This window comes from Mytilus trossulus, chromosome 14 (assembly GCF_036588685.1).
Source record: "Mytilus trossulus isolate FHL-02 chromosome 14, PNRI_Mtr1.1.1.hap1, whole genome shotgun sequence".
NCBI classification, from domain to species: Eukaryota; Metazoa; Mollusca; class Bivalvia; order Mytilida; family Mytilidae; genus Mytilus; species Mytilus trossulus.
The window spans coordinates 25,475,609-25,488,089 of record NC_086386.1 but is presented as its reverse complement, the minus strand read 5'-3'; the positions used below and the strand labels follow the sequence as shown (position 1 = coordinate 25,488,089).

The 12,481-nt window shown below is 32.0% G+C and overlaps 1 protein-coding gene across 1 annotated transcript; it reads left to right on the top strand.

The window, feature by feature from the left end:
- Positions 1-1,449: 1,449 nt before the first annotated feature.
- LOC134697613 (uncharacterized) lies at positions 1,450-8,482 on the top strand. Its single transcript, XM_063559897.1, has 5 exons — positions 1,450-1,686; positions 2,550-2,776; positions 3,822-4,100; positions 5,888-6,166; positions 8,184-8,482. The coding sequence occupies exons 1-5, from the start codon at positions 1,544-1,546 to the stop codon at positions 8,480-8,482; spliced, it is 1,227 nt and encodes a 408-aa protein (XP_063415967.1). The 5' UTR covers positions 1,450-1,543.
- The last annotated feature ends 3,999 nt before the right edge of the window (positions 8,483-12,481 follow it).

The following is a 12,481-nucleotide window of genomic DNA, read 5'->3' as shown; positions in this document are numbered from 1 at the left end:
GAGTGAATGGCAACTTAAAAAAATAATTCCAAAAAAAATCTTAAAGAACTGTTACACAAGAAGTCGCTGGAAAGAAACATAGTTTACATAGTTGTCTTGTGAATATGGTGTTTTGCAATCATGTTACGATATTTGAGATCTAGAGCTCCTTAAAAACACTGTAGAAATAAGAAAATGATCATGCACAACCAAGACTTGCAAACGCCAAAAAAATATGAGACCATGTGAAAGTTAATATCACACCAAGCCTACATGCAAGAATGTAATTAGCGATGAAAACTGTAGCATCAAAATTTATTTTTTACGAAGTATTTGAATTAAAAAAATAATACATTGTCATGGAACCATCATTGTTTTTTTTAGATAAAGTTTATGTACTTTTGAAAATTTTATCATGTACCAAACAAGTATTTTACTGATATGGTCCGACCATACGCGTACGGTCGGACCATACGCGTATGGTCGGACCATATGAGTATACGCATATGGTCATGACCATACGCGTATGGTCCAAATACTCATATGGTCCGGAACATTTATACATAGTGAATGAGGAACTTCACCTTGTTATTTAATTTATGTGCATTGTGTAGCTGATATATTTGACATTGTGAATTCATTTAAGGGTCTGATAATTGCTTTGAATAGGACAACTTGCTGTGGTGCAAATTTATGTTGAACACTTGAAATCCTGATTTATTCAGATACGGATCCATTGATCGCCCGGTTACACGTTACATGAGCAAATCAATAACACAAAAACAGACATTTCATGGTCAAGACACAATTTGCTGTATTTAAGACTCATTGGTGGCCCTCGGCTGTCTTCTGCTCTTTGGTTGGGTTTTTGTCTCTTTGACACATTCCCCTTTTCTATTCCCAATTTTACAGTCATTTTATTGATAGGTAAATCGTCGTTATTTAAGTGTATGTAGATGAATGATCGTAAAAGAATATAAAATGGCGGTTAAATATAGCTATATAATTGTGAAAGATCTTATATGGTATGGATTGGGATGACAACCTAGTTTAACTCAATTTAACTTGTAATAACTTTTTTAAAACCTGTTAAAATTTCAATAACGAATTAAGCATCAAAATACTTATCAGTGGTGCTTATATGTCAAATCAAACCATGACGAATGAGTACTTGCATGAGCAACCTACGGTTTTAGCAATTGACACATGACGTACGTAATTGTTAATATAGCCAGTGTGTCATTTGGTCTCTTGTTCTCATTGGCTATTACATTTTACAGCTTGAAGTTCTTTCTTATGGAAAAATCTTTGTTCAACGCTCTCATCTTCCCTTTAATGACATGTGATTACAGTGGAAGAACAAGTTAGTTCCTTTGATACCAGAGAGAGACCCTTAATAATTAAAGATAACAAGTTTGATGTTGTGGATGACATTTTTTGTTACAGGAGTGTTTGCATTGCTTTCAGAATATAAAACCAATTCTATATTTTTAACAATGTGACTTGAGGTTACTATTACTTGAAATATTATGAGAATATATTTATAGTTTTAGAATATAAGGTCATGGCGGGAGATATTACACTATACACGTCACCTGTGACATGGGAAACTGCCTTCACCGTCTGCAATAGTCATGGACAAAATCTTGTACAGATTTATAGAGAAGCCAAGAATCACCTTCTCAAAGAACATCTATTGGACCACTTGTACCTATTGTTAATATTATTATATAATTCTTATACGATTTGCATATTAGCATACGCATATAAATTATGATTGGTCGATAACGGGTCTCAAAGACAACTCACTTTTAAGACAATATTGCTTGAATCAACATCGACCATTGCTATGGAATATTTAGTCCAGGTCTGATAATTAGGTCTTTATTGAAAATGAGATAAAAAATTGCATACAAATTAGTAATGAAATGAAGTACATTGTGAGAATAAGATTTTAAAAAGAGTAAGAGTGTTCCTCTTTTCTTCCGATACATTTAAGTTTACATTTCACCATCTCACAATACTGCAGTGAATGATCTGCATTTAAATATAATGCCTTCTGATTATGGTGCGTTTACGATTCTTCAACTTACATGTAAGTACACAGTATTCATAAAAAAATTCTCACATTGGGGCTTGTGGTCATAACATATTTACGCATGATTATAAATGAACCATACTCAGAGTCAGAAATCTACCAAACAAAATAATGGATTTAGTGCATCGATTACAAAGTTTGAACGCCCAGTATTGAGTAAAGTGACCGAGGCTCATGGGGGGAAAACTCGTTTAGGAAGCCACCATAAAAGGGTGAGGACAATGTGTTTTTTGTATGGGGCAGATTTTGTTAAACGTTATTAATGAAATTATTTTATTTCAATATTTAACACTTTAAGGCACGGGAAACTCAGAATTCAGAATATTTTCTTGGGTTGTCTGACCAGAATATTTTTATGATTTTATCCATCAAATGAAGGATCAGAATCTTTTTAAAATCAATAATACCTCCACTATTTGAAGCTGAATGGTCGTTCCATTATCTAGCTGGATTCTGTTTTATTTGTTTTCAGGGGAATGCACATCTGGATAGGACTGTATGCTCCAAATCCCAGTGATAATACTAATCGCATATGGTCAGATGACGGATCTTCGCCGATTTATGAAAATTGGTCCCCATCAAAAACGGAAGGTGCTGGGTATCTATGTACTTATATCGTTGTAGAGAATACGGGACTGGAGTGGAATTTGGCAGATTGTGATACCGAGAAGAAATCATTTATGTGCGAAGAAGACAAACGTATTATTTTATTTAAGAATTGATATACAATCATAGGTTTGAAAGTAGTTTTCAATTTAGACTTGTTAATATTTTTTCGTTTGGGCTTGTATTATATTTCCCTTCCGATTAATATGATCCGTTCATTCTATTGACTCTTAAATTTCAAGAGTCTATCTCAAAAATTAGGGTAAATTAGATATGGCCTTCCAGATACCGTTTCGATCCCTTACATCACCGAAGTGATATTTATTGTCGAAATCCGGATCTGGTGTACAATAAAAAATAAGAAAAATAATAAAAATTGACAACTTATGTTTGTGGCATAACATCTTGGCCACTGTTTAGTATTAAAATTATATTAAGATCCATTTTGTTACATCTTGTGATCATTTTTTTTTGGCAATTGCCAATGGCAGTCAACGGGGTTAAAGAACACCAGTTGTTTGACCTGCTAGTCAAATGCGTTTTGTTTTAATATACTTTTTTCACTTTTTTGGTCTTTTTATACGCTTTTACAACGAAATCTGTTTTACATGCACACTTATAAAAATTGCGGTTTTGTTATCTAACGCAATCATAAGTTTGAACGTAGTTTTCAATTAATTTAGACTAGTTTATATATATATATATATATATGATATAAAAATTAGAAATAGGTTAAAAATTTGTGCATTATTTAAGCAATGTTGGTTTTGTTTAACGTATTTTATTCAGTTAATATATAAAACACTTTATAAGTGTGGTGCGTCGATAAGTTTTATGGATTAACCTTTAACAGGATATGTTAAAACCAACAATGTAAAAGCAAATAATGTTCAAGAACTTTAATATATATAGTGCTATATATTGTCCAAAAGGACCTCAAAAGTCAAACAATATCCATCTGTTATATTTGCCCCCCACGGAGTCATGCTTCCTAAATATATACAGTTATTAAACATACATGTATGCTGTAAGGGCCCCTCCCCAACATGAAATCAAATAAAAGCCCCGTAAATTATCTAATACCGCATCAGTGACAACTGAGCTCGATTTCACTTCTTTTGTATTAAATCTTTTTCAGGTATTTGTACTACTGGTATTTCCTACACTTTTACTAAATGGCGTTCTGGGAGTTTTTCCGGTAGTTTTTATATATCACCAGCAACTGTGCCTGACTGTATTAACACCTGCGAGTCGATAATAGCAAATGGTTATGTTTGCTGGGGATTCGTTTACCGTGTGACGACCGATCCAAATGCATGTCTTACCTATGACTCCACTGATGATCCTTACTACAACATAATCAACCAACAATATTCCGGAAATCATTATAACTACATCCGTAACTGTAACTTAACAAGTAATTATAGAATAGAATAGAATTAGAATTAGAATTAGAATGGAATAGAATAGAAAATCATAGAATAGAATAGAATAGAATAGAATAGAATAGAATAGAATAGAATAGAATAGAATAGAATAGAATAGAGAGTAGAATAGAATATAATAGAATAGAATAGAATAGAAAAGAATAGAATACAAATATTATTACCCAAATTACAGGGCTCATAAAGGGCATAAAATCAGATACAATTGATATACATAGTTGGTAAAAACAACATAATATAGGATTATTATACTGCAATCAGCTATTTTACTATACAGAAAAAACTTTACGTATACACGTTAGCTTTATACGTCAATGATCTCAACTATCAACCTATTAGCCCCGACTACTTACCGGAACTACTGTATTTTATCAACAACGTCACGTTACAGCCATGGTAACGTGTAGTAACAATGGTTAAACTTTTATGTATTTAAACTTAATATTATGTCTTAAAATTTGTAATTTATATACCAAGTTTATCAAATGTTATTAATCAAGTTCATTTTCCCTTTCAAATTCCTTAAAATTTCAATGTCTTACCGCCTGGACTACGCTCATAAGTAAATACCCGAAATTGTACGCCAAGAGGTAAATTCAAAACACTTTTTTTTAACAAAATTTGTTACATATTTTTTTATTTGTTTATATATTTTTTATCAATTTCAGTATAAAAACAGTGTATTTGTCTCGGTAGAATCTCGCATTTTCTCCGTTTCTAAGCCTCATACAAATAAATTTCATATTTCAAGACACTACGTTTATTGTCTAATAGCATGAATATTGGGGAATATTGTTCCGAGTAGAATTTTATATTTCACGAGCTTGCAAGTGCAATATATGTTCTACGAGGGACAATATTCATGCAATTACCCTTTTATTGTTTAGCAATATAATATTTGTAAGTAAAACATTGGTTTAAACTTAGATTTTGAAGTTGATGACGTCATGAATTTTTAAATTTACTGCAATAGTGCAATATTGGAATTTATGGCACGCTAACTTTTTGTTACTTTCTATGGGAAATATTATATTGCTATACAATAATTACAGATACATGTAAATATGTGTTTAGTATATTAGCATTGGTCAGAATCAGAGCCAAAAAAATACATGTATTTTTAATAAAAGAATAACATAACATGATATGCATTCATTCTCAAATCATATAATTGACATGATTGACTTAGTGTCAATCTTCATACACGATCTCCCTAATTCAAACAGTCACATATATAACAGTCCAGTATATTTAAAGAGTTGCATTAAAGTTTTTTTTATGCATTCGCAGTATTTTCTCTATTCCTCATAAATTTGATTAATTATTCTTAATTCATTATTTTTTATTACCCCATTATTATATTTTCTTCATTGATTGTCTGTTTGTCCTTTGTCATTTTTAGCCATGGTGTTGTCAGTATATTTTCGATTTATGAACTATCCCTCTGGTATCTTTCGTCCCTCTTTTATTAATTGCGTCTTCTTCCATATATTTTAGATTCATAAAAAAATAGATTGGTACAAAACTTCCTAGTCAAAGACAAACTCAAAGATAACTCCATGGTAATAGAAACAAAACCCAACAAAATTTAAACAACACTCTATAAAACGTATCATAGAAAACTAAAGACTTGGAAAACGAAACCTTTGCAAAATCCGGGGTGAGCTCGGGTTGTTTACGAAAATTGAATGACACGTCAAATTAACATGTTAACTGACATACTGTATATTTCAAAAAAAAATCCCAATCACTTTTTCAGTTCACGTACGAAGTCATTGTTCAGCATGTTTCCCTACCATACCCCTCCAAACAACCTTAGTGAAAACAACGATAGCAGACCACACTACTGAAATACACACAACGACAGAAGAAATTGAGATGACAGACGACCGAATTACGGAGACAACACCGGAGAATGTGATGACAACAGATGATCATGCAACAGCAACGGAAGATGATAGGACAACAGGAGAAAAAGCAGCGCAGACAACAACAGAACTTGGAACAAGCAATATCAATCAAACAATACCTGGCGGAGGTACCAATTAGCATTTAAGATTCAATCATTTGATTTGTAGTAAAAGATTAAGGAAAGGCCATGTAAGTACTAGTATTAAAAGGTTTATGTCAAATGCTTTCTTTTCAATTTATAGCAATAAGAGAATTGAAATTTCTTCAGTCCAGAAATTCGCAATCAACCTAATTAAAAACGTAAAATAATGATACGTTTAACGGAGTATATCTTCTTCGTACTTTATTTGGCCTTTTAATTTTTGGGGATTCGAGCGTCACTGATAAGTCTTTTGTAGACTAAAAGCGCGTCTGGCGTTTATACACATGCGTTTAGTCCTGGTATCGATGAGGAGTTTATTGCTGACTCAACACAGCTAAAATTGATCTGTCGATCAACAATAACTTGTTTAAACAGATGTGGATATTTCGTTTAAAAAGTTATCAAAAAATTCAATACACCAGACGCATCAGTGACGCTTAGATCAAATGAGTTATTATCCAAAGAAGTACAAAGTTGAAGAGCAGTGAGGACCAAAAATACAAAAAATAGTTATCTCAAATATGGCTTAAACAGAGTTTATAGTTAAAAAGTAAAATCACATGAATACTGAACTCCGAGGAAAATTCAGAACAAATAGTCCCTACTCGAATGGCAAAATTAAAATATTAAACACATCAAACGAATGAATTACAAGTGTCATATTCCTGACTTTGTATAGGTATTTCTGATAAAGAAAATGGTGGATCACTATAATAACAAACATGTATCTGATGTACAGTAGTTGTCGTTTGTATATGTAATTTATACGAGTTTCTAGTTTCTCGTTTTTTTATAAAGATTAGACCGTTGGTTTCCCGTTTGAATGCTTGTATATAAGTTATTTTCGGAGCCCTTTATAGCTTGCTATTTGGTGTAAGTGAAGGGTCCGTGTTGAAGGCCGTACATTGACCATACTTGCCAACCTCTGACAATAGGAAATCATGTCATGACATGACATGACATGTCAAAAAGCATGTGAAAACGCGTGACGCAGATGCGTACTTTTTAATATCTTTATTATTTCACATTATACAAAAGTATTATTATAAATGAACACTTTATATTCTTCTGTAAACTTTTATTGTTTCCTTTAGTGGTCTGTTATGTTGCTTTGAATGTAACACCACTAGCTATATTTAGGCACAAATTGAAAACAACTGCCAATTTCAAGTTTAGTTTAATTGATGTCATTGACCTATAATGGTTTACATTTATGAATTATTATTTGCATGGAGAGTTGTCCCATTAACAATCATACCACATTTTTCTTTATTTATGTAACAAGGAAGCACAATAAGCTATCTAAAAAAAGCTGCAATTATACAATGTGTAAGGTCAAAGTCATACCAAGTTTTCACTCAATAGATGACTTTGCCGTAAATGTTATATGCCACAATGTATCAAAGAAGGTTCTTACTTTTAAGTTAAGGCATCAGCATTGTGGCATATAACATGTTTCTTCAACGAAGGTATCTCATTCACGAACAACAACTCGAAATTGGTGTATTGCATAACAAATTGAGGGCCTCCATAATAAATATAAAATAAGTTTAAAGCTATATATTGTACGTAATACCAGTATTAGATCTGATACAATACACAAAGCTTTAGTTGCTTGCTACCACTGCGTATATTTATCTCCCCGAGGGTAAAACTAGCCCAGAAGTCAACACTTCTGTGTTGACTTGAGTTATCCTTGATATGATTAAAATTATAAATATACTGTTAAAAAAAAATTTGAATTTGTGAAAAAAAATAGTCTTTTCTACCTCAGGAATAGATGTCAAAACTTTTAGGATTTTATGGTCCTCAATGCTCTTCAACTTCGTACTCTTTTAGGCCTTTTAAATGTATTGATTCGAGCATCACTGATGATTCTTATTTAGACGAAACGCGGGTATGGCGATAATTTAATATCGTAATTCTGGTATATATGATGAGTTTGTTCAGAATATATGATCGTTTTTACAGTTTTTTTTAAAAATACAACGTATATTTTCAGGCAGTTCTCCTTATTGTACATGTACTTGTCAGAATGTAACAACCACATTGTCATTAGAGGAGAGTATTCAGGAAATAGTGAACAATATTAAAGTTGATAAACGAAAAATGTCATCTCACACTAGAAAACTTACATCTGCTAAAGACTCTCGGCCATCCTCGGCTAGTATTGGATATTTTGGAATAGTTATGCTGTCGACAACATTCGGAATGCTGGTGTTTCTAGATTTTCATAGATTGATTGACAAATGTTGTACTTCTTTCAAACCCAAGAAAGACCAGCAAAGTAGTCAATGCTGAGACTAAACCATATGTGTAGCAGTATGAAGTAACATGCTTGACTAATGATATGTGTTGACAGAGACAGAACATGTAGAATTTTAGCTGTAAAATTAGTTATAAATTGTGTCCATAATTTTTGTCTATGGACGATTACATTTTTGAGACTTTTGTCATTCCATAAAATGCACTGTGAAATTTATGAAAATAGGGGATAACCTCCGGATATGTAGTGCATAACTGTGTAGCTTTCGAATACACGATATTTCCACAACAGATTATATGAGAGCGACCAATATTCATTTATTGGTAATGTGTATTCAAAAAACGTCAATAATTGTAAGCTTCATGATCATTCATGCGAATCGCCTTAAATCAGTTTTTGTGCGGTTAATGTTGCTCAGTCTTTGGATTTCTGTGTTGTGTTTTATGTACTATTGTTTGTCTATAAGTCTTTTTTCTGTTTTAGCCATAGCGTAGTCTGTTTATTTTTGACATACGAGTCTGAATATTACTCTGGTATCTTTCGCCTCCTCTTGGATGTGTCACGGCCTTCTGCTTCGCTATAGATAAGAACACACTTTTGTAAATAACTTGTGTAGTGTGAATATCATATAAGTTGAAACAGATAAAACTGAATGCAAATAAATGTTCATATTATTGTATACAATTTTATACTCCTCATTGCAGCAAATGTAAGCCAATCACTCCATATACTTTTATGCTCTGTAATGTTCAATTCAAATATAGATATCAGCCTTAAAATTGTGATGCTACGAAGGTCTTATCAGTGACGCTGGAATCAAAAATTGAAAAGGCAAAATAAGAGACAACATTGAAGATCATTGTATAGGGTGAAAAAGGGGAACATTCAGAATTTTACCAAATTTGCATTATTTCACAGATTTTAAAGAAATTAACTCAAATATGAAGTTTATAAATATTAAATGAAGATTGATAGAATCCTGGGCCTTAGCTATGATGACTCATCATAAATTCACAGTTTACAGTATGCATGGTTTACTTAAAGTCCTGAATACAAAATGAATTCATAATATTTGCATATTTGTAAGTTAAATTGTTAAGAAGTGCTTATATTTACTCTTCGCAGTCATTGAATCTCATAGATCCTTCTTGAATATTATTTATGCGTAGTTGTGTCCTTTCGATAACCCAACATTAAGCCGCAACACCTAAATCTGCTTTTTTGTCACCACGGCATTATAAATACAAGCTAGAAAAACAAAAGTATCTCAAGAAAACTTACAAAAGTGTGTTCTATTCTGAATATGTACTAAATATTCCAAATTGCTAGAAACAGCAGAATGATTTAGGAAATTTGAGGCCCCAGGGGCAAAAAACATAGACAATTGCCTACCCCCTGGGTCATAAAACAAATAAGTTAACTTGTAAATGCTATTATATTAATGATTTTAAAGTTCTTGATATAGAAAGCAATAACTATGCTTGGAAGTTATGCAAAAATCAGATGTTAGCAGTCATCTCTGCAACATTTTAAGTAAATTTATATCTCAGACTGGTATCTGCATACATACAACTATTGCAAATATGGCTTTGTTTGAACACTTCGAGTATATATAGCAGCTAAATTGTGTCAGATAAATGGATACAGATGATACTGTTGTGACAAGAATTCTAAATTGACCATTTAAGGCAGAAAATGTGTTCTTTAATTGACAAAAAGGCATACAGTTAAGTAAGATGTGGACTGGAGACAGAGGCTGGATCGGGACTGCTAAACATAACATTTATAATATTCTGATATGCTTTCATTATGTTATCAAAACAGTTTTAACAGGTTCTGGGCATTTTTTGTCAGAAAATGTGCAAATAGGGTAAACTGGCAATAATTAAAGTCTTGTTTTCAAATTCTTTAAAAAATTGAAACAGGGGAAGGGGTATAAAATGTATAGTAAAGAAAAACTTACAGTATACACAATGATTTCTTTAAGACAATAATTCTGATAAATGAGTATTGATGTGAGAAAAACTGATTTTAGAGAGTTTTCTAATTGAATAAATGTCTGTATAAGTTGCACTTTGTAAATACATACTAGTTCCCAGCTATGCTCATTGTGTTCCATATCGCAGAGACAGGACTTGGGAATGTTCCAAGTAAATAAACACGTGCATATTGTTTACATTGAAATCTGTGGTAACCTTTCATCCGAGGTAGGGGTTGTAAAGAAAATAACTTTGAAAAGTTCAGGGCATATAAACGTTGAAAATATGCCGCACAGCCCTATATTTTGACCTTTGAAAAAAAATGTGGTGCAAATGAACTTTCAATTCTAGGATAAGATTTTTTTCAAAACTTCATAGTAAAGGTGGTACAGTTTTAGCCGTTAAAGGAGTTCCTATAGGAAATTGCATTGTCAATATTTCAGAAATGCAACCTTAAGACCCAAATTCGGTTTAGTTATAATGGTGTATATTTTTACAACTATGTCGTTGTACCGTATATATGCTGATAAATGACTTTTATCATCATAGTATATAATTGACCATTATGACATGGTACACTGTACGCCATGAATCAAGCACATTATAAAGAACAAAATATATTGAGCAACTAGGGGATGACGAAATTGTTTTTATAGGATTTCTAGGGGGTTTTACCTTGTTTTTTTTGCCATTTATAGCAGTTGTAAACACTTTAAATGTACGTGTTCCTGTTTTAGACCGTACGTGACTACAGAACCCATAAATTTTGGATGGTGTCTGGTTTATCTTTATACCGAAAGACAATGCTTTTTTTTCGCCGACAACTTGACGCTCAGACATTTTTTTAGCCAAGTAACACATTGATTGGCATCTCTTGTCCATAATTTATGTATTAGCTTCAAAGGTAACTAAAAGTGGGACTATGGCGCAATTTCATTGTCCGCCTGTTTGTCAAACAAATTGTGTGGTCATACTGTTTCTCAGAAACTATCATTGACATAATATAATGACTTCATATTTTAACGTGCGAGCATAGTCTGGATCTGTCATATATTCGTACCTGTTTCGTTTTTATCGATATTTGGAAATTTTAACAAACTTAACATTTTTCGTCATGCTTTTCCCAGGAACAACTAATCAGAATGAGTCGATAATGATGAATAGTAGTTTTGTCGACTTTTTCGTTTCTGTAAGACAACTACATCTTGCTTTGAGACACTTTATATTTCGGGTAGGGTTAAGTTTATCACGACAAATTTATTCTGTTTTTCTTCTTACCTTCCTGACATATTCTCTCACCTCCCAGAATCGATTTAACAATCGCTAGTCTTTTCTTTTTGGAACGCCAATCAAATTCTTCAACAAAATTTACTGATGATCCATCGAGAATTCCAAAATTTCATGCCATTTATGTTAGACAAGTCTTCTAAGCATTAATTATTTGTTTTAATCTTTTTTATAATAAAATCAACGGTACCAATTTTGTTGCACCAGATGTTGTTTTCTAGACTCTAAACAGTAATTATTTTATTTGTATATTATTATACATACATTAATTATGTAGTACCCTTTAGTTTGTTATACATCTGAACAATTATACTGTAAATAAAAACAAAACAATCGTTTTTACTGTATTCCTTATCCCTCTTTTGAGATTATTAAGTGTATGACTTTTTTCAATCTCTACTAGTTCAAATATTTTTAACGTACAAGGTTTCTGTTGTATAGTATTTATAATATAAAATAAATTGTATACAATATAACGAAATAATTCGAAGAAAAAAAATATCAAAGAAATAGGTGTGAAAATTATGATTGTTGACGTTAGGATATTTTGAACAACACCACTGCACTTCTGAAAAAGTAAAATCACAAATATACAGAACTTCGAGGAATATTCTAAACGAAAAGTCCCTAATCAAATGGTAAATCAAAAGATAAAACATATCATACGAATGGACAACGACATGAAATTATTCGAATAACAAACAATCGAAGCAAAGAATGGTAAAATTCCTATTGTTGGCGTTATAGTATTTTGAATACCACCACTGC